The sequence below is a fragment of the Chiloscyllium punctatum genome, chromosome 3 (assembly GCF_047496795.1).
Source record: "Chiloscyllium punctatum isolate Juve2018m chromosome 3, sChiPun1.3, whole genome shotgun sequence".
Lineage (NCBI taxonomy): Eukaryota > Metazoa > Chordata > Chondrichthyes > Orectolobiformes > Hemiscylliidae > Chiloscyllium > Chiloscyllium punctatum.
Window position 1 is genome coordinate 35148600 of NC_092741.1, and position 26820 is coordinate 35175419.

Sequence of the window (26820 nt, forward strand, 5' to 3'; positions counted from 1 at the left end):
TCCGGTAAGCAGGTTCGGTTGACGCCGAGCTCGGAGGACGTTTCTGGAAGAAGCAGGGAAATAAAAGAGTGCGCGCGGGCGCAGATCGTCGCGGATTGATATTGATAGGCGAGCTGCGGTTATTTAGGTACGTGGGTGGGGTCAACTTAACTAAACCTAAATCTGTTTCCTTTTTGAGTTGTTTGCAACTTCGAAGTCGGTGTGTTTTCGGTTTGTTAGTTTGTTTTTAAAGAAATTAGAGCACTTTGCCAGTGATTCCAACACTTTTGAATTATGAGCGATGTTCAGCGACGCTATTTATTCCGAAAACGCACTTGAAATTATCCGAGAAAATGGCGCTGACAGGAAATGGAAATATTTATTTAATTCGCAGCCTTTTTATTATCCAAACCGGGGAGTGTAAAGTTCAGTTTTCTTTTACTGTTTTACGTGTTGATGAAAGGGCATATATCCTGTTGGTAGACAATGAAACCGAATTTTTTTTTTTGTAGCTATTTCCCCAGCAGATAAATTAACAATGATGCAATAAATGAGGAACGTTGCGCAATTAATGGCAACGTGGAATGTTTGTTACAAGGACACTCCTCTATAAAGTCATTTTTGGCTCAGAATAGACTCAAACGGTGCGGATAGCTTTGAAATCTCACACCCAACAGAGAGAGGTCATTCGGCCCCTCGAGCCTGGACTGCTATTAATAAGATTACGTCTGATAAAGTCAGAGATGTACAGCATGGAAACAGACCCTTTGGTCCAACTTGTCCATGAACAGATATTCCAAATTAATCTAGTTCTATTTGTCAGCATTTGACCCATACCCCTCTTAAACCCTTCTTATTCATTCACCAGTCCAGATGCCTTTTAAATGTTGTACCAACATCCACCACTTCCTCTGGCAGCTCATTGCATACATGTTCCACTTCCTATATGAAAAAGTTGCCTCTCTCTTTTAAAAAAAAAGGTCCCTTTTTAAAATTTCTCCCCTCTTGCCCTATACTTATGCCCTCTAGGTTCTGGGTGTACCCCATCACAGGGAAAAGATCTTGCCTGTTTACCCAATTGATGCTCCTCTCTAAGGTTACTTCTCGGCCTCAGATGATCCAGGGAAAACAGCGCCAGCCTGTTCAGCCTCTCCCCATAGCTCAAACCCTCCAGCCCTGGTGATATCTTTGTAAATCTTTTCTGAACCCTTTCAAGTTTCACAACGTTCTCCGTATAGGAGGGAAACCAGAATTGCACGCAATATTCCAAAAATGGCCTAATCACAACATGACTTCCCAACTCCTATACTCAATGCTGTGACCAATAAAGGAAAGCATGCCAAACAGCTTCTTCACTATCCTGCCCCACCTGTGACTCAACTTTCAAGGAACTATGAATCTGTGTTCCAAGGTCTCTATAGCGTCATAGAGATGGTACAACACAGAAACAGACCCTTCAGTCCAACTCGTCCGTACCAGATATCCCAGCCCATATCCCTCCAAACTCTTCCTATTCATATAACCATCCAGATGCCTTTTAAATGTTGCGGTTGTACTAGCCTCCACCACTTCCTCTAGCAGCCCATTCCACACACTCACCGCCCTCTGTGTGAAAAGGTTGCCCCTTAGGTCTCTCTTGTATCTTTCCCCCTCTCTCCCTAAAGCTATGCCCTGTAGTTCTGGACCCCCTCCCTCCCCCAGGGAAAAGACATTTTCTATTTACCCTATCCATGCCCCTCATGATTTTATAAACTTCTATAAAGGTCACCCCTCTGCCTCTAATGCTCCAGTGAAAACAGCCCTAGCCTATTCAACCTCTCCTTATAGCTCAAATCTTCGAACCCTGGTAACATCCTTGTAAATCTTTTCTGAACCCTTTCAAGTTTCACAACATCCTTCCAATAGGAAGGAGACCAGAATTGCAAGCAATATTCCAACAGTGGCCTAACCAATATCCTGTCTAGCTGCAACATGACCTCCCAACTCCTGTACTCAATACTCTGACCAATAAAGGAAAGCATACCAAACGCTTTTTTCACTATCCTATCTACTTGCGACTCTACATTCGAGGAGCTATGAACTTGCACTCCAAGGTCTTTTGTTCAGCAACACTCCCCAAGACCTTACCATTAAGTATATAAGATCTGTGGTCTAACTTCATATATCTGCCTTTTCACCCATATCTCTTTAATACCTTTTGCATAACACAAAAAAATTATCTCTGTTAAAATTAACTGATCTAGAATCCATTTCCTATTTTGAAAAAGCTGCAAACGCCTATTACTTTTTGTGTGTGTAGAAGTGCTTCCTAATATCTTTATTGAATTGTCTGCCACTAATTTCCATTATGCTCCATAGCTCTAGAATCTTATTTTTTTTTAAATTCTCCCTTGAGAGTACTGGCCTCTCTACTGAGTGAGATTTATTTGAGGGAAATTGCCACCTTGGTGACTGTACAGGATTTCACTTTCTACTGTTTGACCAGAATTATTCAAGATTTGAATGTATGCATATTTGTCTTATCCCTCACCTGGACATTTCTCTTGTTGGGGTGAAAAATATTACTTTCTATTCTTCTGAATTGAAGTATGTAACTCAGCACTTACAATTGATTCTCATTCACCATCTTCAGATCTGTTCTTCTCGCCAGAATATTCCTATGATTTGGTTTTGATTCTTTTAATTTCCATTGACCAAAAACTGCACTGAACAACCATAAAGTCAAATGGGTACAAGAGTGATTCAGAGGCTAGAAATCATGTAATCAATACCACACCTCTTGACTCCCCAGAGTCTGTCCACCACCTACAAGTCACAAGTTTGGTATACTCTCCATTTCCCTGAATGAATGCAGCTCCAATAACATTCAAGAACCTTGATCTCTCAAACAAGGCAGCCCACTTAATTGATACCACATCCACAAACACCAACACATTCACTGGTAGTAGTGTGTATCACCCACAAGATCCATTGCCAGGCTCTTTAGACAGCACCTTCCAAACACACAGTCATTGCGTGTCAAAGGGCAAGGGCAGCAGATACATGGTACTGCCACCACCTACAAATTCACCTCCAATCTACTGGCCATTCAGACTTGGAAATTGCCTTTCCTCAATTTCACGGAGTTAAAAATCCTGGAATTCCCTTCTTTAATGGCATTGTGGGCATACTTACATCAAACGGATTGCAGCATTTAAGAAGGCACGGTGGCTCAGTGGTTAGCACTGCTGTCTCACAGTACCAGGCACTCTGGTTCAATTCCAGTATCTGGTGACTGCATGGAGTTTGCACATTCTCCCCCTGTCTGCGTGGGTTTCCTCTGAGTGCTCCAGTTTCCTACCACAATCCAAAGATATGCAGTTAGATGAATTGGCCGTGCTAAATTGCCCATTGTGTTCAGAGATGTGTAGGTTAGGTGCATTAGTCGAGGGTAAATATAGGATAATAGGGTAGGGGAATGGGTCTGGGTGGGTTACTCTTCGGAGGGTTGGTGTGGACTTGTTGGGCCGAAGGGCCTGTTTCCACACAGTGGGGATTCTATTCTAAAGCAGCTTGCCATGGTCTTGAGGTAAGAAAGGATGGACAATAAATACTACCCAACCAGCAACATGCATACTCTGGGAGTAGAACAAATTAAATCTGTTAATGGGACGTGGGTGTTGCTGGCAAGGCCAGCATTTATTGCCCAGCAATTATTTTTCAGAGGGCAGTTATGAGTCAACCACAATTGCTATGGTCTGGAGTCACATCAGCAGATTTCCTTCCCCAAAAGACATTACTGAACCAGATGACTTGTTATGGCAATCAACAGTGGTTACAAGATTGCCATTAGACTTCTTAAATTCTAGATTTTGATTTATAATTTCATTATCTGCCTTGATTAGATTTAACCCAGGTACCGAGGACATGAGCATGGGGTTCTGGATTACTAGCTCAGTGACATTAACATCACACCATAACCTTCCTGATTCCTAATTTTAACAGTGGAGGATTCAGGGATACTAACGTCATTGAATGCCAAATTGAAATTTTCACTTACCTGAAGATGGCCATTTCTTGAAACATAGAACATTACAGCGTAGTACAGGCCCTTCAGCTCTCGATGGTTTCATCGATCTATGAAACCAATCTGAAGCTCATTCAACCTAAACTATTCCATTTTCATCCATATGTTTATCCAATGACCATTTAAATGCTCTTAAAGTTTGCGGGTCTACTACTGTTGCAGGCAGGACATTCCACGCCCTTACTACTCTGAGTAAAGAACCTACCTCTGACCTCTCTGATATCTATCACCCCTCAATTTAAAGTTATGTCCCCTTGTGCTAGCCATCCTCGTCTGAGGAAAAAGGCTCTCACTGTCCACCCTATCTAACCCTCTTATGTCTCCAAGTCACCTCTCAACCTTTTTCTTTCTCGCAAAAACAGCCTTAAGTCCCTCAGCCTTTCCTCATAAGACCTTCCCTCTATAACAGGCAACATCTTGGTAAATCTCTGCACCCTTTCCAATACTTTCATGTCCTTTGTATAATGTGACCAGAACTGTATCCAGTACTCCAAGTGCAGCGGCACCAGAGTTTTGTACAGCTGCACATGATTTCATGGCTCCAAAACTCAATTCCTCTACCAATAAAAGCTAACACCATATGCCAAGTTAACAACACTATCAACCTGGGTGGCAACTTTCAGCGATCTATGTACATGGACACCAAGATCTCTCTGCTCATCTACACTGCCAAGAATCTTGCTATTAGTCCAATACTCTATATTTCCTGTTACTCCTTCCAAAGTGAATCACCTCACACTTTTCATCATTAAACTCCATTTGCCATCTTTCAGCCTAGCTCTGCAGTTTATCTATGTCCCTCTGTAACCTTCAATATCCTTTGGCAGTATCCACAACTCTACCAACCTTAGTGTCATCCACAAATTTACTAACATATCCTTCTATGCCCTTATCCAGGTCATTTATAAAAATGGCAAACAAGTGGCCCCAGATGGATGAACATTTCCTATCAACCACCACCCTCTCTTTCAGCTAGCCAGTTTCTGATCAAGCCACTAAATCACCCTCCATTCCATGCCTCTGTATTTTCTGCAATAGCCTATCATGGGGAACCTTACCAAATGCTTTACTGAAATCTATATACTCTAGTCAACCAATTTACCCTCATACACCTATTTGGTCCCTTCTCAAAGAACTGACGTTAATGAGGCACAACCTACCCCTCACAAAAACGTGTTGGCTATCCCTCATTAAATTATTCCTTTCTAGATGATTATAAATCCTTTCCAACACTTGACCCACAACTGAAGTAAGACTTAGTGGTCTATAATTAACAGGGTTGTTCCTATTCCCCTCCTTGAACAGAAAGGGACAACATTTGTTATCTTCCAGTCTTCTGACACTATTCCTGTGAACAAGGATGACATAAAGATCAAAGCCCAAAGTTCTACGATCTCCTCCTTTGCTTCTCCGAGAATCCTAGGATAAATCCCATCCGGCCCAGGGGACTTAGCAATTCTGGACAGTGTGAAAATAGTTAACACCTCCTTGTGAATCTTAATCCTGTCCAATCTAATAGCCTATATCTCAGTATTCTCCTAGACAATATTGTCTTTTTCCAGTGTGAATACCTACGAAAAATATTCATTTAGCGCCTCTCATATCTCCTCAGACTCCACACACAACTTCCCACTACTATCCTTGACTGGCCCCAATCTTACTGTTGTCATTCTTCTATTCCTGACATACCAATAGAAAGCTTTAAGGTTCTCCTTGATCCTACTTGCCAAAGACTTCTCACATCCTCTCCTGGCTCTTCTCAGCTCTCTCTTTAGGTCCTTCCTGGCTAACTCTCAAACACCCTAACTGAGCCTTCATATCTCATCCTCACATAAGCCTCCTTTCTCTTGACTAGCAATTCAACGTAGTTGGCTAAATGTCACTTGTCAGCCCAAGATTTATATTGTCTCGGTTGATAAATATGAAATGGATGTCTTCAGCATGAGGAGTTGTGAATGGTGCTAAATGACATGCAATTGAATCAAATATTCCCAGCTTTGATCTTAACGACGGTCATTGATGAAGCAACTGAAGTTGTTTGGTCCTAGGACACTATCCTGAGGGACTCTTCAAGCCGTGTATCAGGATTTGCAAGGATTGACCTAGATTGCAACCTATTTCCCTTGCACTACATGTGACAGTATTCTCCCTCTCATCGCCCACCCACCAAAAAAGGCATTTCCATTGACTCCAATTTTTGCCTCCTCGATACCACTGAAACAATCATAGTGAAAAGGGGCTATCGGTTTTAACTTTCATCATTTGACTTCAATACTGGAGCCCAAATTGCTGCTATGGCCACCTGATAAGCTCAGGCAACCCACGTGGAATGTACAAAACCAATTGCATTCAAAGTGTGTTTTAATAAAGATCCTGAAATACTGTAAGATGGCAGTAAATTTTCATCTCTCATATTACTCTCACTTGCATGACAAATTTGTGTTGAGAGATGAAAGGTTGCCTGTACCTGTCCAGCTTGGAATGAAACCAGGAATGCACACCAGAGTCTGCAAAGAAACAGTAGCCTTTAAGCACCAAGGCTGACAAAAATCAACATGGTCTGGTAATAGCAAAAATATTGAAAGCTCCAAGGTCAGGAGCTAGCCGATGAAAACTAACTTGGACTAACCAAATCTTTTCCCTGAGAATTCCAGGATATATACAACTTTTGATATTACTGAAAGCCAATTTCCCTCTCCTGATTATAACACTTCGCTGGGTCAACATGCTGTCTTGATGTCAGGGACAAAGTTCTCCCCTTCCTGTAGAGTTCAGCTCTTCTGTTCATTTTCTGAAACTGATGTAGTGAGATCAGGAGCTCAGGAACACTCAAATGATCCAGCAGGGCCAATCAGCAGGTTATTGCTGAACAAATGCCACTTGCTAGTATTGTTGACTGCCCTTTTTCATTACTTTGATCACAAGTAGATTATTAGGATACATGCAATTTGTCCTGCTTTTGTGGACAAGATGTACTTGGGCACTTTACTGGGTAAATGCCAGTCCAGTTGATGTACTGGAATAATTCGGCGAGGCAAGTAGCTAGTTCTGGATCATGTCTTCAATGCCAATTCTAGAATGCTGTCGGGGTTTACAACTTCTGCACTATCCAATGCCTTAATCTGCTTATGTGGCTTGTGTGAATCTAATTGGTAGAAGCCTGGGATCTGTGATGCTTGGTACCTCACGGGGCTGAAATGGATCATCTACTCAGTACCTCAACACCAACAGTCAGCAGATTGTGTAAATACTTCAGTCTTTTCTGTTGCATTATGCTACATTCCTCCGTCATATTGTAATATGTGTATCCTCCTCCCGTAAATTGTTTAATTGTCCACCACCATTCACAACTGGACTCTGCAGTCTTGCCACATCCAGATTTCTTGGTTGTGGATTGTATGGCTCTGTTATCATATGCTGCTTCCATTGTTAAGCATGCAAGGAGCTTCACCCAGTTGAAACCTTATTTTAGGTATACCTGTTGCTGCACCTGGAATGCCTTCCTGAAGTCTTTCTGCATCTGGGTTGGTCCCCTGGCTTGGTGGAGTGGGAGATTGCAAAATCATGAGATTACAGTTTGTGATTGAACAGACATATGCTGTCAATAGATTAGTGCCTCCAGTTATGAAGTGATGGACCTGCTTTTTAGCATGGTGATTTTTCCATAAAACGTGAGAAATATCCTCACGGCGAAGATGAACTTTGTCTCCCCAAGAGCTGTGCAATGATTACTGTTGTCAACATAGGAACATACATGTGTGACAAGTAGATTGGTGAGAGTGAAGTCATTCTGGTTTTGCTTTCTTTTTTGCTCCCCTCACTGCCTGCTGAAGATCCACCCAGTCTAGCAGCTGTATCTATTAGGGCTTGATCAGTCATGCTGCTTCTGAGTCATTCTTAGCAATGGACATTGAAGTTTTCTATCCAGAGCATGTCATGGGCCCTTGCCATCCTCAGTGTTTCCACTATTTAGTGTTCAATAGTCTGCAGTCATGTGACAGGGTTGGGGAAAATAGGAGGTAGGAATTAGCAAGAGGTTTCTTTGCCCATGTTTGACTTGATGCCAAGACTTCATTAGCTCGAGAGTTAATGATGAGGTGACCCAGGGCAACTCCCTCATGACTCTGTCATCATGCTGCCATCTGCCTTTGTGACAGGATGTACCAGGTGATAATGGTGTCTGGGACATTGCCTATTAGATGTGATTCATGAGTTCGTGTTAGGCTGTTGCTTGAGGTCTGTGGGACAGCTTTCCCAATTTGTTAAAATTTCTCAAGTGTTGTTGGAATTTGCAAGGTTGAAAAGGCTGAGTTTGCCATTGTCATTTCGATGTCAATGGCAGGCAGCCAGGCTAATGTCTTTTCATGCCATCCCATCTCATGTGAGTCATAAGGTTTGACAACAGAGATGACTACTATGACTGAGGATATGTTCATTTTGGAGCTATCTTTGCTGAAAGATATGTGCTTTGAGAGAATATTATAGCATTGCCAGACATTGTGGAGCATGTTATCAGCATTATAGTAATGGGAAAGGTGATGGCCTAATGGTATTATGGCTTACTGTTCATCCAAAGACCCAGGTAATACTCTGGGGACCTGGGTTCAAATCCTACCATGGCAGATGGTGGAATTTGAATTCAATAAAAATCTGGAATAAGTAGTCTCATGATGACCATATTGATTGTCTGGACAAGCCCATCTGATTCACTAACGTCGTTTAAGGAAGGAAACTGCCATCTCTACCTGGTCTAACCTACATTTGACTCCACATCTATAGTAATGTGGTTGACTCTTAATGCCGTCTGGGCAACAAATGGTGGCCTACTTGGTGATGCCCTCATCCTGTAATTGAATTTTTAAAAAAACTTTAATCTCAAAGAAATCTTCAGCCTGACTGAGCTGGTGCACACACACACAACAGTACATTCAGGATTTTTCACAAAGTCCTGTTTACTTTGCCTAGGATGTAACTTTTAGCACAAGAGTAAATATTCCTGACCATGAGAATGTGTGGGATCTCATGTCACATCTAAATAACTGAAGTAAAGAACTATCCTTGAAAAGAATAAAGCTAAGGGATGGCCTTCTAGACTAGGAACTGGAAAGGAAGTAAAAACAATGCAGATGCTGGAAACTAGATTCTGGATTAGTGGTGCTGGAAGAGCACAACAGTTCAGGCAGCATCCAAGGAGCAGCAAAATCGACGTTTTGGGCAAAAGCCCTTCATCAGGAATAAAGGCAGAGAGCCTGAAGCGTGGAGAGATAAGCTAGAGGAGGGTGAGGGTGGGGAGAAAGTAGCATGGAGTACAATAGGTGAGTGGGGGAGGGGATGAAGGTGATAGGTCAGGGAGGAGAGGGTGGAGTGGATAGGTGGAAAAGGAGGTAGGCAGGTAGGACAAGTCCGGACAAGTCATGGGGACCGTGCTGAGCTGGAAGTTTGGAACTAGGGTGAGGTGGGGGAAGGGGAAATGAGGAAACTGTTGAAATCCACATTGATGCCCTGGGGTTGAAGTGTTCCGAGGCGGAAGATGAGGCGTTCTTCCTCCAGGCGTCTGGTGGTGAGGGAGCAGCGATGAAGGAGGCTCAGGACCTCCATGTCCTCGGCAGAGTGGGAGGGGGAGTTGAAATGTTGGACCACGGGGCGGTGTGGTTGATTGGTGCGGGTGTCCCGGAGATGTTCCCTGAAGCGCTCTGCTAGGAGGCGCCCAGTCTCCCCAATGTAGAGGAGACCGCATCGGGAGCAACGGATACAATAAATGATATTAGTGGATGTGCAGGTAAAACTTTGATGGATGTGGAAGGCTCCTTTAGGGCCTTGGATAGAGGTGAGGGCGGAGGTGTGGGCGCAGGTTTTACAGTTCCTGCGATGGCAGGGGAAGGTGCCAGGATTGGAGGGTGGGTTGTAGGAGGGACTTGACCAGGTAGTCACGGAGGAAACTGTCTTTGCGGAAAGGGGTGGGGAGGGAAATATATCCCTGGTGGTGGGGTCTTTTTGGAGATGGCGGAAATGTCGGCGGATGATTTGGTTTATGCGAAAGTTGGTAGGGTGGAAGGTGAGCACCAGGGGCGTTCTCTCCTAGTTACAGTTGGAGGGGTGGGGTCTGAGAGCGGAGGTGCGAGATGTGGACGAGCTGCGTTGGAGGGCATCTTTAACCACGTGGGAAGGGAAATTGCGGTCTCTAAAGAAGGAGGCCATCTGGTGTGTTCTGTGGTGGAACTGGTCCTCCTGGGAGCAGATACGGCGGAGGTGGAGGAATTGGGAATACGGGATGGCATTTTTGCAAGAGGTGGGGTGGGAAGAGGTGTAATCCAGGTAGCTGTGGGAGTCGGTGCGTTTGTAAAAAATGTCAGTGTCAAGTCGGTCGTCATTAATGGAGATGGAGAGGTCCAGGAAGGGGAGGGAGGTGTCAGAGATGGTTCAGGTAAATTTAAGATCAGGGTGGAATGTGTTGAAGTTGGTGCAGTAGGCCACAGAGACTAAGCTATTTCCTTCTACTTGTCCAATTGGGGACTGCAGGCTATCCTCTTTGGGTCATATGTATCTTATACTGGTCGTATAGTGGTGGCTCACATGCAAGATATGTCCCTTCTCAATTTGTAAACAAAACTTTGAGTACTGAATTCTCGAGTAATATCTGATCCCTGATTCAAATTTTTTGAGTAATGTCAGAACTGAGGTATCCAAGCCTTGTTTTGAAGAGATATTTGAGTGAAACCAAGAGTACATTTTACTGGAACAATTGGTGACCTACCTTAACCAGGAAAGTGTCAAACATCTGGGGTGGATGGCATTCAAAAGAAAAACTGAATCAAAAGGGACTAATTGCACATTTGGTAGAATGTTCAAAAACACAAGATGTAGTTGCAGTTAAATAAAAATGACAAGTTGAATGTGTAAATAAGCTGGCAGAAGAGCATGGCTGTCCTGCCAATTAGCTACTCCAGGGATATGAAGCACTTGACAGGCCAGAAGAAGCTACAAGAAGTCCTGGAACAGAATCAATAATGCCTTCCAAACTTGTAACTTCTACCACCTTGAAGGACAAGCAGCAGAGATATAGGAACACCACCACCTACATGTTCTCTAAACCATACACTATCCTGGCTTAGAACAATATTGCTATTTCTTCTCTGCCACAGAGTACCAGTGATAGGTAACTGTTGCACTGATTCTATTTTAGAACATAGAACAATACAGCGCAGAACAGGCCCTTTGGCCCTCGATGTTGCGCCGACCTGTGAACTATTCTCAGCTCATCCATGTGCTTATCCAAGGATTGTTTAAATCTCCCTAATGTGGCTGAGTTAATTACATTGGCAGGTAAGGCATTCCACGCCCTTACCACTCTGAGCAAAGAATCTGCCTCTGACATCTGTCTTAAATCTATCACCCCTCAATTTGTAGCTATGCCACCTCGTACAAGCTGACATCATCCTCGGAAAAAGACTTTCACTGTCTACCTTATCTAATCCTCTGATCATCTTGTATGTCTCTATCAAATCCCCTCTTAGCCACCTTCTTTCCAATGAGAACAGACCCAAGTGTCTCAGCCTTTCATCATAAGACCTGTCCTCCAGACCAGGCAACATCCTCGTAAGTCACTTTTGCATCTTTTCCAATGCTTCCACATTCTTCCCTTTTTAGTTATAAAAAGCCTCAATTCTAATCAGTCTTGCAATTCTCCATTACCGCTTTTATGAACTTGGATAGAGTTTTTCTGTGGTAGTTCATTCCTTAATTTCTCAAAATTAGTAAATTTTAAGAAAGCCTAGCATTATCATCAACGGTGTCTTATTTTGTCTGTTGTGAGCTGGGATCACTCATTCATGCATCTGAGTGTTTTAGGATCATATGTATGATTCCTTTCATTTCATTTTTCATGCTGACCTTTCTTGCAAAGCCATTCAGTACATTCTTGGCACCCAAACTAGATTTAATGTCATGTTGAAATAAAGCAAGAGTGATGCTGAGGGAAAAAAAAATTCACACAGCAAGTAGTTAGGGTATGGAATGGACTGCATGGAAATGTAGAGCCAGGTTCAATTGAAGCATCTAGACATTAGATGACTATTTGGATAGAAATGATGTATAAAGATATGGGAAAAAAAGGTTCTTGTAAAAGATTTCTAGGAGGTAATAGAACCAGTCCAGGCACAGTAGGCCAAATGGCCTCCTTTGGCACTGTAATAGTTCTCTGCGTCAAGTTAAAGGAATGGAGGGTAGGTAATTGAATTTTCTTTTCACATGTTACCTGTGCCACGAAAGATGCATGCAGATAGTTTTTCACTCTATTTACCTATTTGTAAACTGTACATCTCAAACTAAATGTCTACATCTTAACAAAACTTGATGCAAACAATGCAATTGGCAAAAATGTGGCTCCTGGAATTGTTTATACAATCCTTCAACATTTTGAGGTGGAACGAATTGACACTATCTTATGAATATTGTTATTGTTTCAGCTACTATAATAGAATGCTTTTACCACTGTTAAAACATGAGCAGAATTTTTAGAGTGGATTGGCTTCCAACCTGTTCTGTGAAATGAAAGCTTTTGATAAAAACATTTTTCAACTTGATAGTTACAGAACATTGACCAATCAGGGAATAGTGCAATAGCAGGGAAGAACTATACAATTGTAAGAAAACTGAGTTAATACATTGTCAAGAAGTGTGTACTCTATCAGTGCTCTCTCTTGTTTCTGTTAAAAGGATAAAAATTTTATGCTACTGTTTTTCTAGGCAGAGAATCATTAGGAGGTACAGGATATAAACAGTTGCTGAAGTGATCTGATCAAGCTTTCCTATTCAAATGTTGTAAAATGCAAATGAGATTTTGAGGGGTTAATTTGTTCTGATCTGTACGAAGTTGGATGACTGGGAGGGGGGTGTAGTATTACATTCTGTCTTGCAGGCAGAATGTAAAAATTCACATAGCTATCTCCTGTAAATCAGAAATAATAACATTGCAGCTAAGAATCTAACAACACACTGCAGTTTAAAAAAAAATTACACCAGATCTTGCCATTAAGGAATGATCTAATCACATTGTTTCTGGAAATAATCAAATCACTACATTGTGTCTTGAGTGGCATGTGACTACGAGGGAGCGGCTGGGGGTTGTTTTAGGGCATTACTAACCGATGTAAAATCTTGTATAAAGGAAGGACTGGTCCCCTTGTTTAGGGAGATGCCTTGACACAGCTTTGCAAGCATTGCGAACAGTGTTGAGGGTTTCTCCAAAAGCTTGTACTTGCTTAATAAATTTTGGCTGTTCTCAAGTGTTTTAAGAATCTCAAAAAGAGCCTACTAGGTGGCAGCAGTAGGATTCCAACATATACAGAGCTTCTAGACTAACTGAGTAAGTGATCTTCTGCATGACAGTAATGTGAGACGGATGGGCCCACTTGATAAGATTTACCTCGCTCTCTCTAACCTATCACTCCGTCGACCCCTCGTCCCTTCGGACTCTGTGGTGACGGAATCCCTGAGGTAACTTACGCACTTGTATGCCAATGAGTTTGCTTTCACAACTATACGTTCACTGGAAAGGGAGGTTAAGTGAGATTTGAGGCCCTGGAACATAGTGCATAAGATAAAGGAAAACTATTGTGTCTGTCTCAATCACCCTGCCTTAGACCGGTTGCTAAGAAGGGATATTCCTCACGTGAAAGGTCTGGACCCTGAATTGGGTCTGGAGACTGAAGACACTAGACTCTTTTATATAGAGATAAGTTGGGAAGTTCAGACCTTAGAAGAATAAAATGGGACAAATGTTGGATAAGTCAGGGGTCGGAACGCCTTTGCGTCGATTATGCTGGCTGGGATGACCCCAAAAATGAGGAACCATTCAGGTGCCTGTCAAGATGTTTTAAATAAAAAATTAGGAAATGAAATTTGGCTGATAAAAGGCACTAAGAACATAGATCATTGCCTCCTCTATTTTTTAAACATTTTGGAAATGTAACATCAGGACTAAATGGAAAACTTTAATACCCACGTGGAGAAAGACTGCTGAGGAAATAATGAACAAATCTAAACAGGCCAGCTGGGAGAATAACTCCCGTGAAAGAGGGATTAGTGTGTGATAATGAGGGAAACCCTAAGTCTTGGGAGGTGCTGAAGAGTCAGTGTGAGGATTATGATACGAGTAGAGAAAAGCAGGAAAAATTGAGAAAGGAAAGACAACATAGGAATCAGAGTTGAAACGCCAAGCTGAACTATCCAGTGAGACAAAATGGAGGTACCTTCTGAAATGTCTGATCTGCCAATAATTTTTCAAAATAATGACACTGATGACCAGCTATGGTCACAATGCGATTTCTGACCTCCTCAGGGACACCTATTCAGAGCTCATTCTATGTCCAAAATCTCCTCAAAGCCATTCTCCTCCCCAGGCAATTGACCTTAATTAAATGTGCTGCCCTCTGTGAACTGGCAAGTTCTAAATCGATCACCTACCTCAAAAACAACAGGCATTCCAGACATTGTCATTGTGCAGTGTGATTTCAGACAAGACACAATGCAATGAGTCTAGCAATGGGCAGTCTGTTCCATTTGAATGATTCTCAGCTGGCAGGACTGTTTAAAGTTTGACTTTAAAGATACAGCAGCAAAAATAAAATTAAACTTAAAGGAAAAATATACATGTGAATACTGCTGGTAAAGCCTTGATTAAGTGATCAGGAAAGTAGCAGACTTGAAATTAAACTTTATTATAAATAAGCAAAAAGTCAATAGTAACAGAAGTTAAAGATATACTTAGTTAGAAATCAAGAACTGTGAAATATTTTTCCTGACAGCTTTCACACTAGCTGAGTAATAATTTGAAAAGGAACGTAGTTTGTGAGTAACCTGAATGGGGTTCTCTGAGGATTTGATTTTAGGACCACTGATTGTTTATAAATGACTGTACTGCCCAAACAATTCAATTTAGAAATTTATGGATATAAAATTTGATAACATAAATAGTGAACAGAGTAACAGACTTCAAGACCACTGAGAAGGTTGAAAAGGGCAGACACAATTTAGTGTAGTTAAATGTGTGACTGTCTTCATACTGATACCCACCTTGGCAAAGAAGGAATGAGAGAGGAAATGCAAAGATGACTTTCAGTAGCTAACATCATCTCTAGAGTTTCTCCATTCACAGATAAGACATGCCTTTGGGCCATCACCCAACCATCCATAACCTGATCCAACGGATTCAATCAGCTCCCCAGTCATGAGCACAAAAAGTGAAGAAGCTAATAACGGTGAAGAGGAGGTCAGTGTACTTTTTGTCAGTGGCTTTCCTATGCCTATTAAGCCATTTGAGCTTTACCTTCTCTTTTTTGATCATTTAAGGGATATTAAGGTTCACTGATCAAGCTAACATCAAAACAGCCAGTTGGTTTTACAGCAGAGCGGGAGCAGAAGCAGCAAAGAATGCTGCGTTCACCTAACCTGTTGCTGCAGTTGCCGCACTTCACGCTCAGATGTGTTGGTATCCTCCATCTGAACCACCTCCACAAGGATGGAAGTCTTGTCCGTTTTGTTATGTATTTAACTGCCCTTATCCAAGAATTCAGATTTCTCTGTGGAGTGATGCACAAGGTCAGACTGGATTGTTTTCAGGTTGGACTTTATTGAAGGAGATTTTGGATAATTGGTTTGTTTCCACTTAACTTTGAGGGGGTGGAGTGGTTATTAAGGACTGTGGATTTAAAATGTTTACTGGTAAACTTTTTTTAGGATCCTAGGGATGCTATCTACTACATGGGCTAGTCATTTTTGTTGCTAACTTATTGTGTGTTGTGCGTCAATAACTTAAATACTGGTTGTCAGATTCTTATAAGCTGGTAGCGCCTTTTAGTTGACTATCATGGAATGATAAAAGGAAGGAATGAGATATTAAAGAATTAATTTGTTCTGCTGACCTGTAAGAAATTGGATATCCCGGGGGGGAGGTTGGTATGTTCCTCTGTCGTTCAAGGCAGAATGTAAACAGTTACATAGCCATCGCCAGCAATTCAGGAAGAATAAGAACATTGCAGTTATGAATCGAACAATATTGTGCATTTTAAAAAAAAACAATTTACACCAGATCTTGCCATTTAAGGAATGATCCAATCACGTTGTTTCAGGAAAAAATTAAATCACTACATTGTGTCTTGAGTGGCATGTGACTATGGGGGAGTGGCTGAGAGTTGTTTTGAGGGCATTACTGACTGTGATATAAAATATTCTATAAAGGAAGGACTGGTCCCCTTGTTTAGGGAGATGTCTTGACACAGCTCCGCAAGCATTGCAAACAGTGTTAAGGGTTTCTCCAAAAGCTTGTACTTGCTTCATAAATTTTTAGCTGTTCACTAAGTTGATGTATTGCAGTTGCATCAAGTGTGTAAGAATCTGAAGAAAGACGTATGAAAACTCATAAAAGCCCAGCAGTATATAAATGTAGTCCTGAGCGTAGCGACAAAAAAATCTAGAGTACAAAATCATTACAGAATGTAGAAGCTCATGGGGAGGAGGTAGGAAATGCAGACCACCTAACTAAAATTTTAAAAATTCCTCCATGGCTGGTTTTTGAATACTATCAATAGAAACCAGCAGATCTGTCTGAGTGTCACAGGAATGTGCAAGAAGAATATGTTATTTGTCATCTACTGAAAAATAGATTAAATAGTTTCCTTCTGCAATTTAACTTAATTTCTTTTCAACTATTTTGGGGGTCATGCTGAAAAAGAAACGTAAGTTTGTGTTTATGTAATGTCTTTCACCACTCTAGGATATCTGAAGGTGATTTGAAACCACATGTTAAGACACAATCACTTATATACAAAAAAAGCCATGATTGGCATCTTGGCTCCAGTTAACTCCTATCAGTGCCATCATTGTACTCACTCATATTTTCAATGCCATACTGGTTTTCAAGGATGTTATGGTTTTATTTCACAGAAATATTGAATTGTTTCCACACCCTGGGGGAAGAACCCATTGTGCTCCTTTTTAATACATTGGTATTAGTATGCAGTTTCTTGTCTTTCTTTTTCTGAGGAAGGGGTATTTTTTTTAAATAAAACCTGTCCCATGTGGTGATGTGAACCTGACAGCTGACTTTTTCATTTAACATGGCTCATTATGGGATGGTTTAAAATTCTATGGCTGCTGCAGCTGTCCACTAGGCTTTGTCCTCCTCCCTGCTCTTTGTGATATTGCCTAGTATCACTCCGACTTTCTCCAAGCAGCTCCCAGACAACTGTCACAATTAATCCAAGGATTTCTGTATTTTTTTTCTGTCCAGTGATGGGATTGAATGCTTCAGCGTAAACCAGCAGTAAAAACAAAATGGTGCATAATTTAGTTGATCAAATATTCATGCTGTGAATGTATTGCTAGCTACACATCTACTGATTTGTGGATAATTTTCCCCAGAAGTTTATCTTGTATAACTTGCTGATAATTGAGTTAACATAAGATCTATTTGTAAAATTATGTCCAGACAGCATTCTTCGGCGATTTCAACACCAAACATACTTCGAGCAATGGAGATTGTGAGTGGTGTTTGATAAAGTATATATAACTTTATGATGCGTTTTGGGTAAAATGGACAAAAATGATTGCATTAGCTGATTCTGTGTTTTCTGGTCCTTTATACAGTCATACAGCACAGTACATAATTTACGGTTTTGAGCAAGAGATGGGGGTGGGAAATTGAGGAATATTGGAGTGGATGGGAATGTGGAAATTGAAGCAGAAACAAAGTAGCCATGGCTTATTGAATGGTGGCTGGGCCTTGAGGGGCAAAATGATCTACTTTTACTCCTCCTGGTGGTATGGCCCACTTTTTGTGTGTTTAGGTTTCCTTGGGTTAGTGATGTCATTTCCTATGTTGATGTCATTTCCTGTTCTTTTTCTCAGAGAGTGGTAAATAGAATCAAGTCAGTGTGTTTGTTGATAGCGTTCCGGTTGGAATGTCATGCTTCTAGGAATTCTCCTGCGTGTCTCAGTTTGGCTTGTCCTAGGATGGATGTGTTGTCCCAGTTGAAATGGTGACCTTCCTCATCTGTATATAAAGATACTAATGAGAGTGGGTCATGTCTTTTTGTGGCTAATTGATCATGTATGTGGTGGCTAGTTTTCTGCCTGTTCAATGTAGTGTTTGTTACAGTTCTTGCAAGGTATTTTGTAAATGACATTAGTTTTGCTTGTTGACTGTCTAGGGTCTTTCAAGTTCTTTAGCTGCTGTTTTAGTGTGTTGGTGGGTATTTAGGCTACCCTGATGCCACGAGGTCCGAGTAGTCTGGCAGTCATTTCTGAGATGTCTTTTGATGTAGGGGAAAGTGGCTAGGGTTTCTGGATGTGTCTTGTCTGTTTGTTTGGGTTTGTTGCAGAGAAATTGACAGACTTTTGTTAGTTGGGTGCTCAACTTGTGGTCAAGCATGAAAAACTACCTGGCTTTGTCTGAGCTACGCATCGTGGTAAAAACAAAGTCCTGTGAACTATTAAGCTTTGCCTGTCTAGATAATACTGGGATGCTGTGTGCATCTAAACAAGGACAAAGTAAGAGACACAGAAGAGGAAATGAGGATCCCTGAGATGTGCACACTCTTATCAAATCCATGAGATGGGTACCCTATGCACACTGTCCTCTTAGCAGCATTTCAATAGAAGCTGCTGCTCTGCTTTAAAGTGTAATATGGAAGTGTAAAAATATTGTACTTGGATCAGAAATGTGTCGGAATGATGTAGCGCAGTAGGATGCCAATGTCTGTAGTTTGGGTTATATGCAGTCATGACAACAGAATGGGCAAATATGTGGAGTTAAGATGGATTGGCTATGCTAAATTGCCCAACTGTGTCCAGGGATGTATAGGCTACGTGGATTAGACATGATTTAATGCAGGATTAGAGGGATCGGGTGGGGCAGTAGGTTGGGTGGGATGCTATTAGGATGGTCGGTGCCGACTCCATGGACCAAATGGCCTCTATGTGCCCAAAGCTGGAGGCTAGAGAAGCAAGTGCCAAGCTGGAGTTGTCTGGTATCCACCTCTTTTCCTGTTGCGAATTATTGTCTGTATCCAGTAGTTGGGTTAATGAGAAACTGCAAATGAATAATGTGAGATGTCAATGTATGCTACTGCCCACATCTCACACTCACTGCTCAAAATCTTGCTTCACTGTTTAATACTTCGTTGGAAAATGGTACGTTTTGTTCTCGCTATCGTGCAGCTCCTTGCTGGTCATCTCCATGCAATTTTCCCAGTTTTCTCATCATTATCCATGTCTCATTTCAGTGTTTTATATCATGTCAACTAAGAGATAGCACCCTTGACAGCACAGGCCTGTTTGGTACTTCTGTAATGTCGGCTTTGAGCTGAAGTCTTTGCGCTGAAGACTTTAATCAACATCATTCTGAATCATGTGAATTTGCTGACACTATCCACAACAGAATTAAATCATAGTTAACAGAATATTTATATTTCTGTTTGAAGGAAGGACAATCTAAATTGGGGAATAAAGGATAAAATGACTAGTTCTTCAGAGAAACCACAAGAGGGCAATGTAAGTATGGGTCCCACTGATTAGTTGGCTCTTTATCCTTTGTTCAATACAGTATTTTAAATTAATTGACACATGGAAACATGCTGTTTAGCAAAAAAAGTTATCAGTTTATTTTAATTAAGGGACTTTTGAAACGGGTATTGTGCTCAGTTAACTGCAACTCTCTGCAGTATCTTGTCTGAGTGGCCACAAAAAAAGGCTTCTAGTTCCATTTATCAAGAAAAGTCTGATCAAAATAACATGGGCTTAAGTGAATAAGATCCCTGATGTAAATGGCACTTTTAATTTCATGTTGTCTTTGTCCTTTTCCAAAACGACAACTGTGTGGATGCTTTGAACTAAAAAAACTCTAGTATCAAAAAGATTTTCACAAATAGCACATCTTCCAAGTATGGTTAACATCTAACACTTTTTTTTTAATTGGCAATGCAGAGCTTTGAGATTCGTTATCTCAAAGGTGATTTGTTCTCATGCCCAGAGAAGGATGCACTGGCACATTGTATCAGTGAAGATTGTGAAATGGAGGCGGGCATAGCAGTCTTGTTCAAGAAGAAATATGGATGCGTTGATGAGCTGCGGAATCAGAGTAAGACAATAAAATTTCAGAAGTCACTTTAATGAACAACAGTTTAAAGAAGTGGGTATGTTGTTGATTTGCAAAGGTTTTTTAAAATCCATCCAATGTCTTTCCAATTTGAGAATCCAATCAAGCAACCGTTTCCTTTAGAAGCAGTAATGTGTTTCAATCTTCAATCAACTCTGTGTACTTTATTCTTCTCTTCAATATCATTTCTTTTCTCTCCTAATCCTCTTTCAGGCCCTTAAATAGTCATGTCTTAAAGGCTTGCATAATTGCTGCTTCAAACTGGTAATAAGCAGTTGCACTCAGTTTCTTCAATACTCCAATTTTCATTCCTGGGTCTGTGCACAAAGATTAGAGGAATCCCAGCTTCACAAATGCAACTTTAAAAAGTGCTGCTTGCATTTCCAATCTTTTGTTTAGGGGTTGGGGAAGAATATTGATTGGGTTGGGAGCTGTGCCAGGCAACCCAAGAAGAGCTAAGAGGCTGCTATGTTCCCAAGGCAGGCTGAGCAGAAAGCCTACCTCCGTGCTCGAGCAGATTTGAATCATAAAGATTAAACATACAACATCACTCCTGCCCTCATCCCCTCCACTCACTCCCTTCCTGTCCCACAGTTGTCTGTCAAGCATCTGTATCCATTCCCAATTGATCCCCTCCTATCCTCAATACCGTCCTGTGACAATCTGGCCATCATATCCAATGTGCCCTAATCATTGTCGGTGCCAACTTGTAGCTGCCAGCTTTGCCCATCCCCATCCATGTCTATTTAATCTATTATTCATTATGGTCATAATTTAGGAGATATTCTGATTGACAACTTTATTTTCTATGTATTAATGATGTCATTATTGGGTGGGCACATTCATTGATACAGAAACATCAAGCACATTGAGGTTATTTCAGCAAATCCCTTATGAATTCAAATATTTCAATGAAGCACTAATAACTTGAGCGAACAATAATTTCCATTCAATAAACAGTTGGAGCTGTTCATCAATAGGCAAGCCATTGTAAAATGATAGGTTGTGAAATCAGTCATGCAGCATAAATGCATTGGATTCTCACTCTCTTGTTTAGTCTTGACTTTATTCTTTGTCAGCAGGTTTGATAGAACTATTATTATCTGATGTGCCAACTGCTACCCTTATGGGTGCTTCTTCCTATATCCTATGGATCATGACCCCATCACTGAATATTAAGCCGTTGTTTTCCAGAACTGTACCTGACATCTCCTCTGCAGACCTTCCTACCTTATTGTAGCCCAACCCTGAACAGCTTGCTTCTATCGTCCTAAAATCGACCAAGGTGCCTGCCTCTGGCAGACTGATTAGTTCAACTTTCCCCGCCTCACTGAACTTATTTCTTCCTATTTTACCTCTATTTTTCTCACAGATTCCCTTCTCTGAAGAACATTTATGAATCAGCTATTACCATTTTTTTTCTCTTCCAGTATTTTTACCACAGTCACAACTCCATTAGCCATCACGATAGAAATAAGGATCCAATTCTCAACCTAGACCTCTTGTGTTGGATCATATACTTGTGCCCATCTCTCACCCAACTTTTAATTTTCGACCATAGTATAATGATTCAGTTCATCCTGAAATATTTGGAAACCTGATCCAAGTTTTCCAAACTCGAACAAGAATTACCTGGTTCAGTGGAAGGAAGTATTTTTGTTCAGGAGCTGAGAAAAGAAGTTGGGAGACAAGGAACATAGAATGCTAGAAACATAAATAAAAATGCAAAATGCTATGATTGCAAAGCAAATCAGTCAGCAGCTGTTAGGAAGAAAGACTCCTCCTTTCTCTGTTAGGACCTCTTCGCAGCATCGCATCTGATAAATAAATAGTAGGAACGTGATCTCAGTGTCATTATTTTAATTTACAAGGTTTATTGCATTATGAAGTAGAACTACAGGTAGAATTCAATTACAGTAGAAATACTAAAGTTGGGCTGATTAAATTTACTGCCAGTCAATCCTTTATAAAGGCTTGACATCAAACCAGAAAGTAAATTAAAATAATGTACATGAATTCTTAATGATATAAGAATCCATAGCTCAATTAATAATTCTTGCCTGGTTTGTAAAATACATACAAGTAAAGTTTGAGCAAAATATATAATCTATCTTTTCAGACCTATAAATATCATTACATAGTCAACAGGTCTGAAAAGATTGTTTTCTTCTAATCATAATTGGAATGCCAGTGTATAAATAGGTCCTTTATTACTTGAAGCAAAAGCTATTATGAAGGAGGATGAAATTTCCACAGTAATGATGCTGAGAATAGTTAACCTACAGGGAGGTTGAACACCTGGCTACACATTGAGCTAAAGTCAACAAATCTCTAGTATACAGCTTTTGCATTTGCAAGAATTTTACAAGTTAAAACTTATTCAGACCCATCACCATAAGCAGCTCATTGCAGTGCTGTTTTATCAGTTTGTGGACTTGCCAGTATTTAGTCACAATCGCCCAGGTGTCATGAATTCCACGGTTATTCGAACGTTTACTCCTAGCACCATCGCATGATGACTGCAGTGTGTACTATCCTTAAGTTAAACTGCAACAAGTTACTAACGTTGTCCTTCAATAGGAAATGCCAACCCATGGCCTCTACTGCCTAGAAGGACACTGCATGTAGATGCATGGGGCTACCACACCAGAAAGTTTCCATTCAAGTCACGCACTGTCCTGACATGAAACAAATATCACTGTTCCTTCACTGTAGTATAGATTAACGTGTAGAAATGAAAAAAACATTTTTTTTTTGTAGAAAACTTCTGTACAGCTACAGAGTTAATGCCCATTTTGCAGGTTACCTACATTACCTGAATTTGCATTAAATTTGTTCTCTATTGGCTTGTGAGAGCACAACTTAGCTATGACCTCTAGCACTACCCACTCAAATATGTCCAATTGATAATATAAATGGAAGTTCCCTATGTCTTCAACAGGATTGAACATAAACTTCATTATTACTTCATATTTGGTCTCTTTCCTTAAATGTGGGTTTCTATTTGCTAATGTAATGAAATGATATAATTAATTTTGCATTATAAAGTTATTCTACATCTTTATTTAATTTGTAACATAATTTTAATTAGTGATTTCTTTTTTTTTCTTCTTTCCAGAAAAGAAGATTGGGGAGGCAGCAGTGCTGCAGAAAGATCAGCGATACATTTACTATTTGGTATTGGATTCAGCCATATTTTTAATTGAATAATAGAATCATTATTTATCATTTAAATTATCTAAATATTATGGAAATGTGCCAAATAATGTATAAAATAAATTTTCACTTAATATCAAAACTTCAACAGAAATACTAAATTTATTTTAAAATACACTGCACACATGATTTTAACAAGTTTTAATTATACTCCCCAAAGCTGCTTAAAATAATTGCTATTTTTTTTTAGTTTTATTCACCAGAAAATAACTCCTTAAACTTGTAGCATTCAATCTCACCCCCAACTTGACTATAAATCTGTCAAATGTATCTTGCTTTCTCTTGTATTTCTGTCAGTAGTGCTCATGTAGTATTCTGCTGTTTTTGTTGAACACAGCTTTGTTTCTTGCACACATTTGCATGGCTTAATTCAGAGATGATAATTTATTGCTGAATTATAAATGCAATATAAAACATTGAAATATTTTCCTCAACTACATGATTTTCTGAAGTTCACTTTAAATTGAGAGATGGAGTACATTTAAGGACAAACTTAAAGAAGATTTCTACTTTTTTTTTAATATCTCCTGGTCATTACATCTACTTTTGCCTGATTTGAATGGTTTGATTCTTCTATAGATCACTAAAAAGGTGGCATCTGATAAACCAACTTATGATGATCTGCAGAGCAGCCTCAAGGCCATGAAGAACCACTGCCTGAGTAATGGAGTCCTCCAAATATCAATGCCCAAGTAATAAATTATGGAAATTTTGAATTTGTTGCTTTTATCACAGTTTTTTCATGTCTATTTTGTACTCTAGATCAATTAGATTTAAACTAAAATATTATCCGGAATGTTTCACAACTTTGAACATTTCCTGAATTGAGGTTCCGGTATTCTGTTCCCCACATTCTCATTCACGTGATCTTGTCCAAATGAATATATGCTCCTTTTGTATCCTCCAGTGCACTAATGCCTCATCCTGATCAGATTTCTCAACAGTCATGCTTACTCCATTTCCGCCAACTGCATCCAGCCTTCATATTTCCCCTTGCTTCTTCCTTTGCTGCCCTTGACACATGTCCAACTTTAATTTCCTGACTTGACATTGCGCATCTTCTCAAAGTGCTGTACAATGTAAGGGTTAAGATTTGACGGAATACACATGTAAATTGAATGCTTGAAGAATGTATTAGAGATATAAAAATAGGGATTTTTTCATTTAAACAGGGATTGTGAAAATGAAAGCAGAGACATCAGTAGCGTCAGTTGCCCACAGGTTAGAAAGGCATTCACGCAATTGTTTAAAATCAGTTTATTAACCATGTATTTGGTGGAGTGGATCATTCTTGCAACCTCAAATTACCTGTAGACTAATCATTGCATACATAGCAACTATGAAGTCTTCAACAATTTTGTGGTTACTATAGCATGTTAGTGTAAGAAAAAGTAGAAGAGAAATTTTAAAGGAAGGTAATAGGAATATAGAAAGCTGAGAATGCTCTGTTCATACTGTTATATAAGCACAGATGATTCAATAAAACAATCTGTACGGATGTGAAGTAAGTTCTGCTCACTGACTTCAGTAATAGTATGCAATCAACTGGTCTTTTGAAGAACTATTCAAAACTTTGAAGTTTAAAGATCATGACGAAATTTGGTTTTAACATAAACTACAGTTGATTTTGTTTGTGAACTCTTCATTAAGGCTTACAAAAGAGTAGATGGTATACAGAGAATCCAATAAAATGTCTGCAACAGCAGTAACTGGTTTTAAGAGGGTTTCCTTTTTTAATAGCTGACTTGTATTACAGTAATTAGTATATAGTGCTACTTCTTAATCGATCAGTGGAAGGCATGGTATAAATGGGTGAGGACTGATTTGTATGTTTTGACAAGCCAAGTAATCCAGTTAGGTTCATATGGACATGATGGGGCCCACATCACAAGAATGCAGTTGTGTGCTGATGATTTTTTTTTCTTCTGGGGGGCTTCCATTGTTGAGTTTACTTAATTTTTCTTTTGGACTGCGGGCAGTTTCAGGAAAACTTGTAAGTTTGTGATTGAATTTTTTTTTCCCCTTCTTTCTCTTCTGTTCATTGACACCTATTTGGTGTGCCCCATGTTACTTTACTTTCAATTCATTGAGACTTCATTCTGACCTGGCCTATGATCTATTGCTAACCCACATATGGATTCAGGAACTTAATACATGATATAGCAAGTGATATATATATAGTGTCATAAATTTAGCATTCTTTCATTCTAATTATGTTTTGTAACTCAAGGTCTGTTTATAATTTATTATTATGAGCAGTGTTCTTTTCTCTGCAGGATCGGATGTGGACTGGACAACCTGGAGTGGGACAAGGTTTCTGCAATAATTCAAGAGGTTTTTAAGAATACAAAAATCATAATCACTGTGTACTCTTTGTGAGAATACACATTTATTACTGTGTACAGTTCAAAATAAATATTCCACAATATTAATCTGAGTTGGCGGTGACAGATGGAAATAACTTGATGACTTTGGTTAAATGTTTGATTTCCATGAATTACTGATGAATAAATGTTTTTGTTTGTTCATCCTGTTCAGATATCTGTGCTAATTTTATAGTGTATGTATTATCGAACAAGTTCATAATTCGTGGATTGAAATCCATCTTTTAAATGAAAGGAAAGCTCCTGTTTTCCTCAGTATGCTACCAAAATCATTGTGAATCTCATTCTTAATCTTGTGCATTCTAGTTTCTTTAAATTGATAATTTAAAACAGAAATTATCTGTTTTAATTAAAAATTCACCTCTATATAGTCTGAGAATTCAGAACTTTTTGTCTGCAGTTTATCAAGATTACAACATGAGCAAGCCTGTTCACACATCTTTATTGAATATATTCTTTCTATTACTCTCTGAAATTCAGATTTGTAATTTGGAGACTGCTGTTGCCATGGAATTATTGTGCTGATAATCAGTATTTTGTTCTTTTTACTGTTTACATTGAATGTTAGAGAACTGAAATGGACCATTCATTACAGCAGGTCTTTTTTGACATCTGCTTCATTCACCTTCCTTTAAATCGCCCTGTATCTATTGTGTTGTTTACTTCCTAATGTACTTCTCTTCCCCTTAAAAGCCTCAGTAGCTTCATGTACTGGAAAGTTCCACGTTGTTGTCACTGAGTAGATAAATTCTTCCTGAATTCTTTATTGGATTTAACAGTTATTGGCTTGATTGTGCCTCTAGTTTTGGATTAATTTTTTTTACTTGCAAGAAAAACAGAGTTCTACCATCTAGAAGAAGCCCATCGAGTCTGTATCGCCAAAAATATTAGTCCCACTTTTTCACACTAGGCTGATAGCTGTGAATGTTATGAGACTTTAAGTGCTCATCCAAGTACTTTTTTTTTTCAAAAAAGGTTGAGCGATTTTCTGCCTAGGTATCCTTCCAGGCAGAACATTCCCA

The 26820-nt window shown here is 39.8% G+C and overlaps 1 protein-coding gene across 5 annotated transcripts; it reads left to right on the forward strand.

Annotated features, from left to right (window-relative positions):
- LOC140457601 (ADP-ribose glycohydrolase OARD1-like) lies at positions 1-25947 on the forward strand. 5 transcript variants are annotated; one of them, XM_072551401.1, is made up of 7 exons: positions 21-127; positions 15184-15314; positions 19525-19594; positions 20027-20180; positions 23317-23375; positions 23994-24106; positions 25691-25947. In XM_072551401.1, exons 3-7 carry the CDS (start codon positions 19559-19561, stop codon positions 25791-25793), a joined length of 465 nt encoding a protein of 154 aa, XP_072407502.1. In that variant the 5' UTR covers positions 21-127; positions 15184-15314; positions 19525-19558; the 3' UTR covers positions 25794-25947. The 5 variants fall into 5 exon arrangements, with proteins under 5 accessions (XP_072407501.1, XP_072407505.1, XP_072407502.1 ...); XM_072551402.1 differs by having other exon boundaries at positions 33-127; positions 15201-15314; XM_072551400.1 differs by lacking the exon at positions 15184-15314 and having other exon boundaries at positions 1-127.
- The last annotated feature ends 873 nt before the right edge of the window (positions 25948-26820 follow it).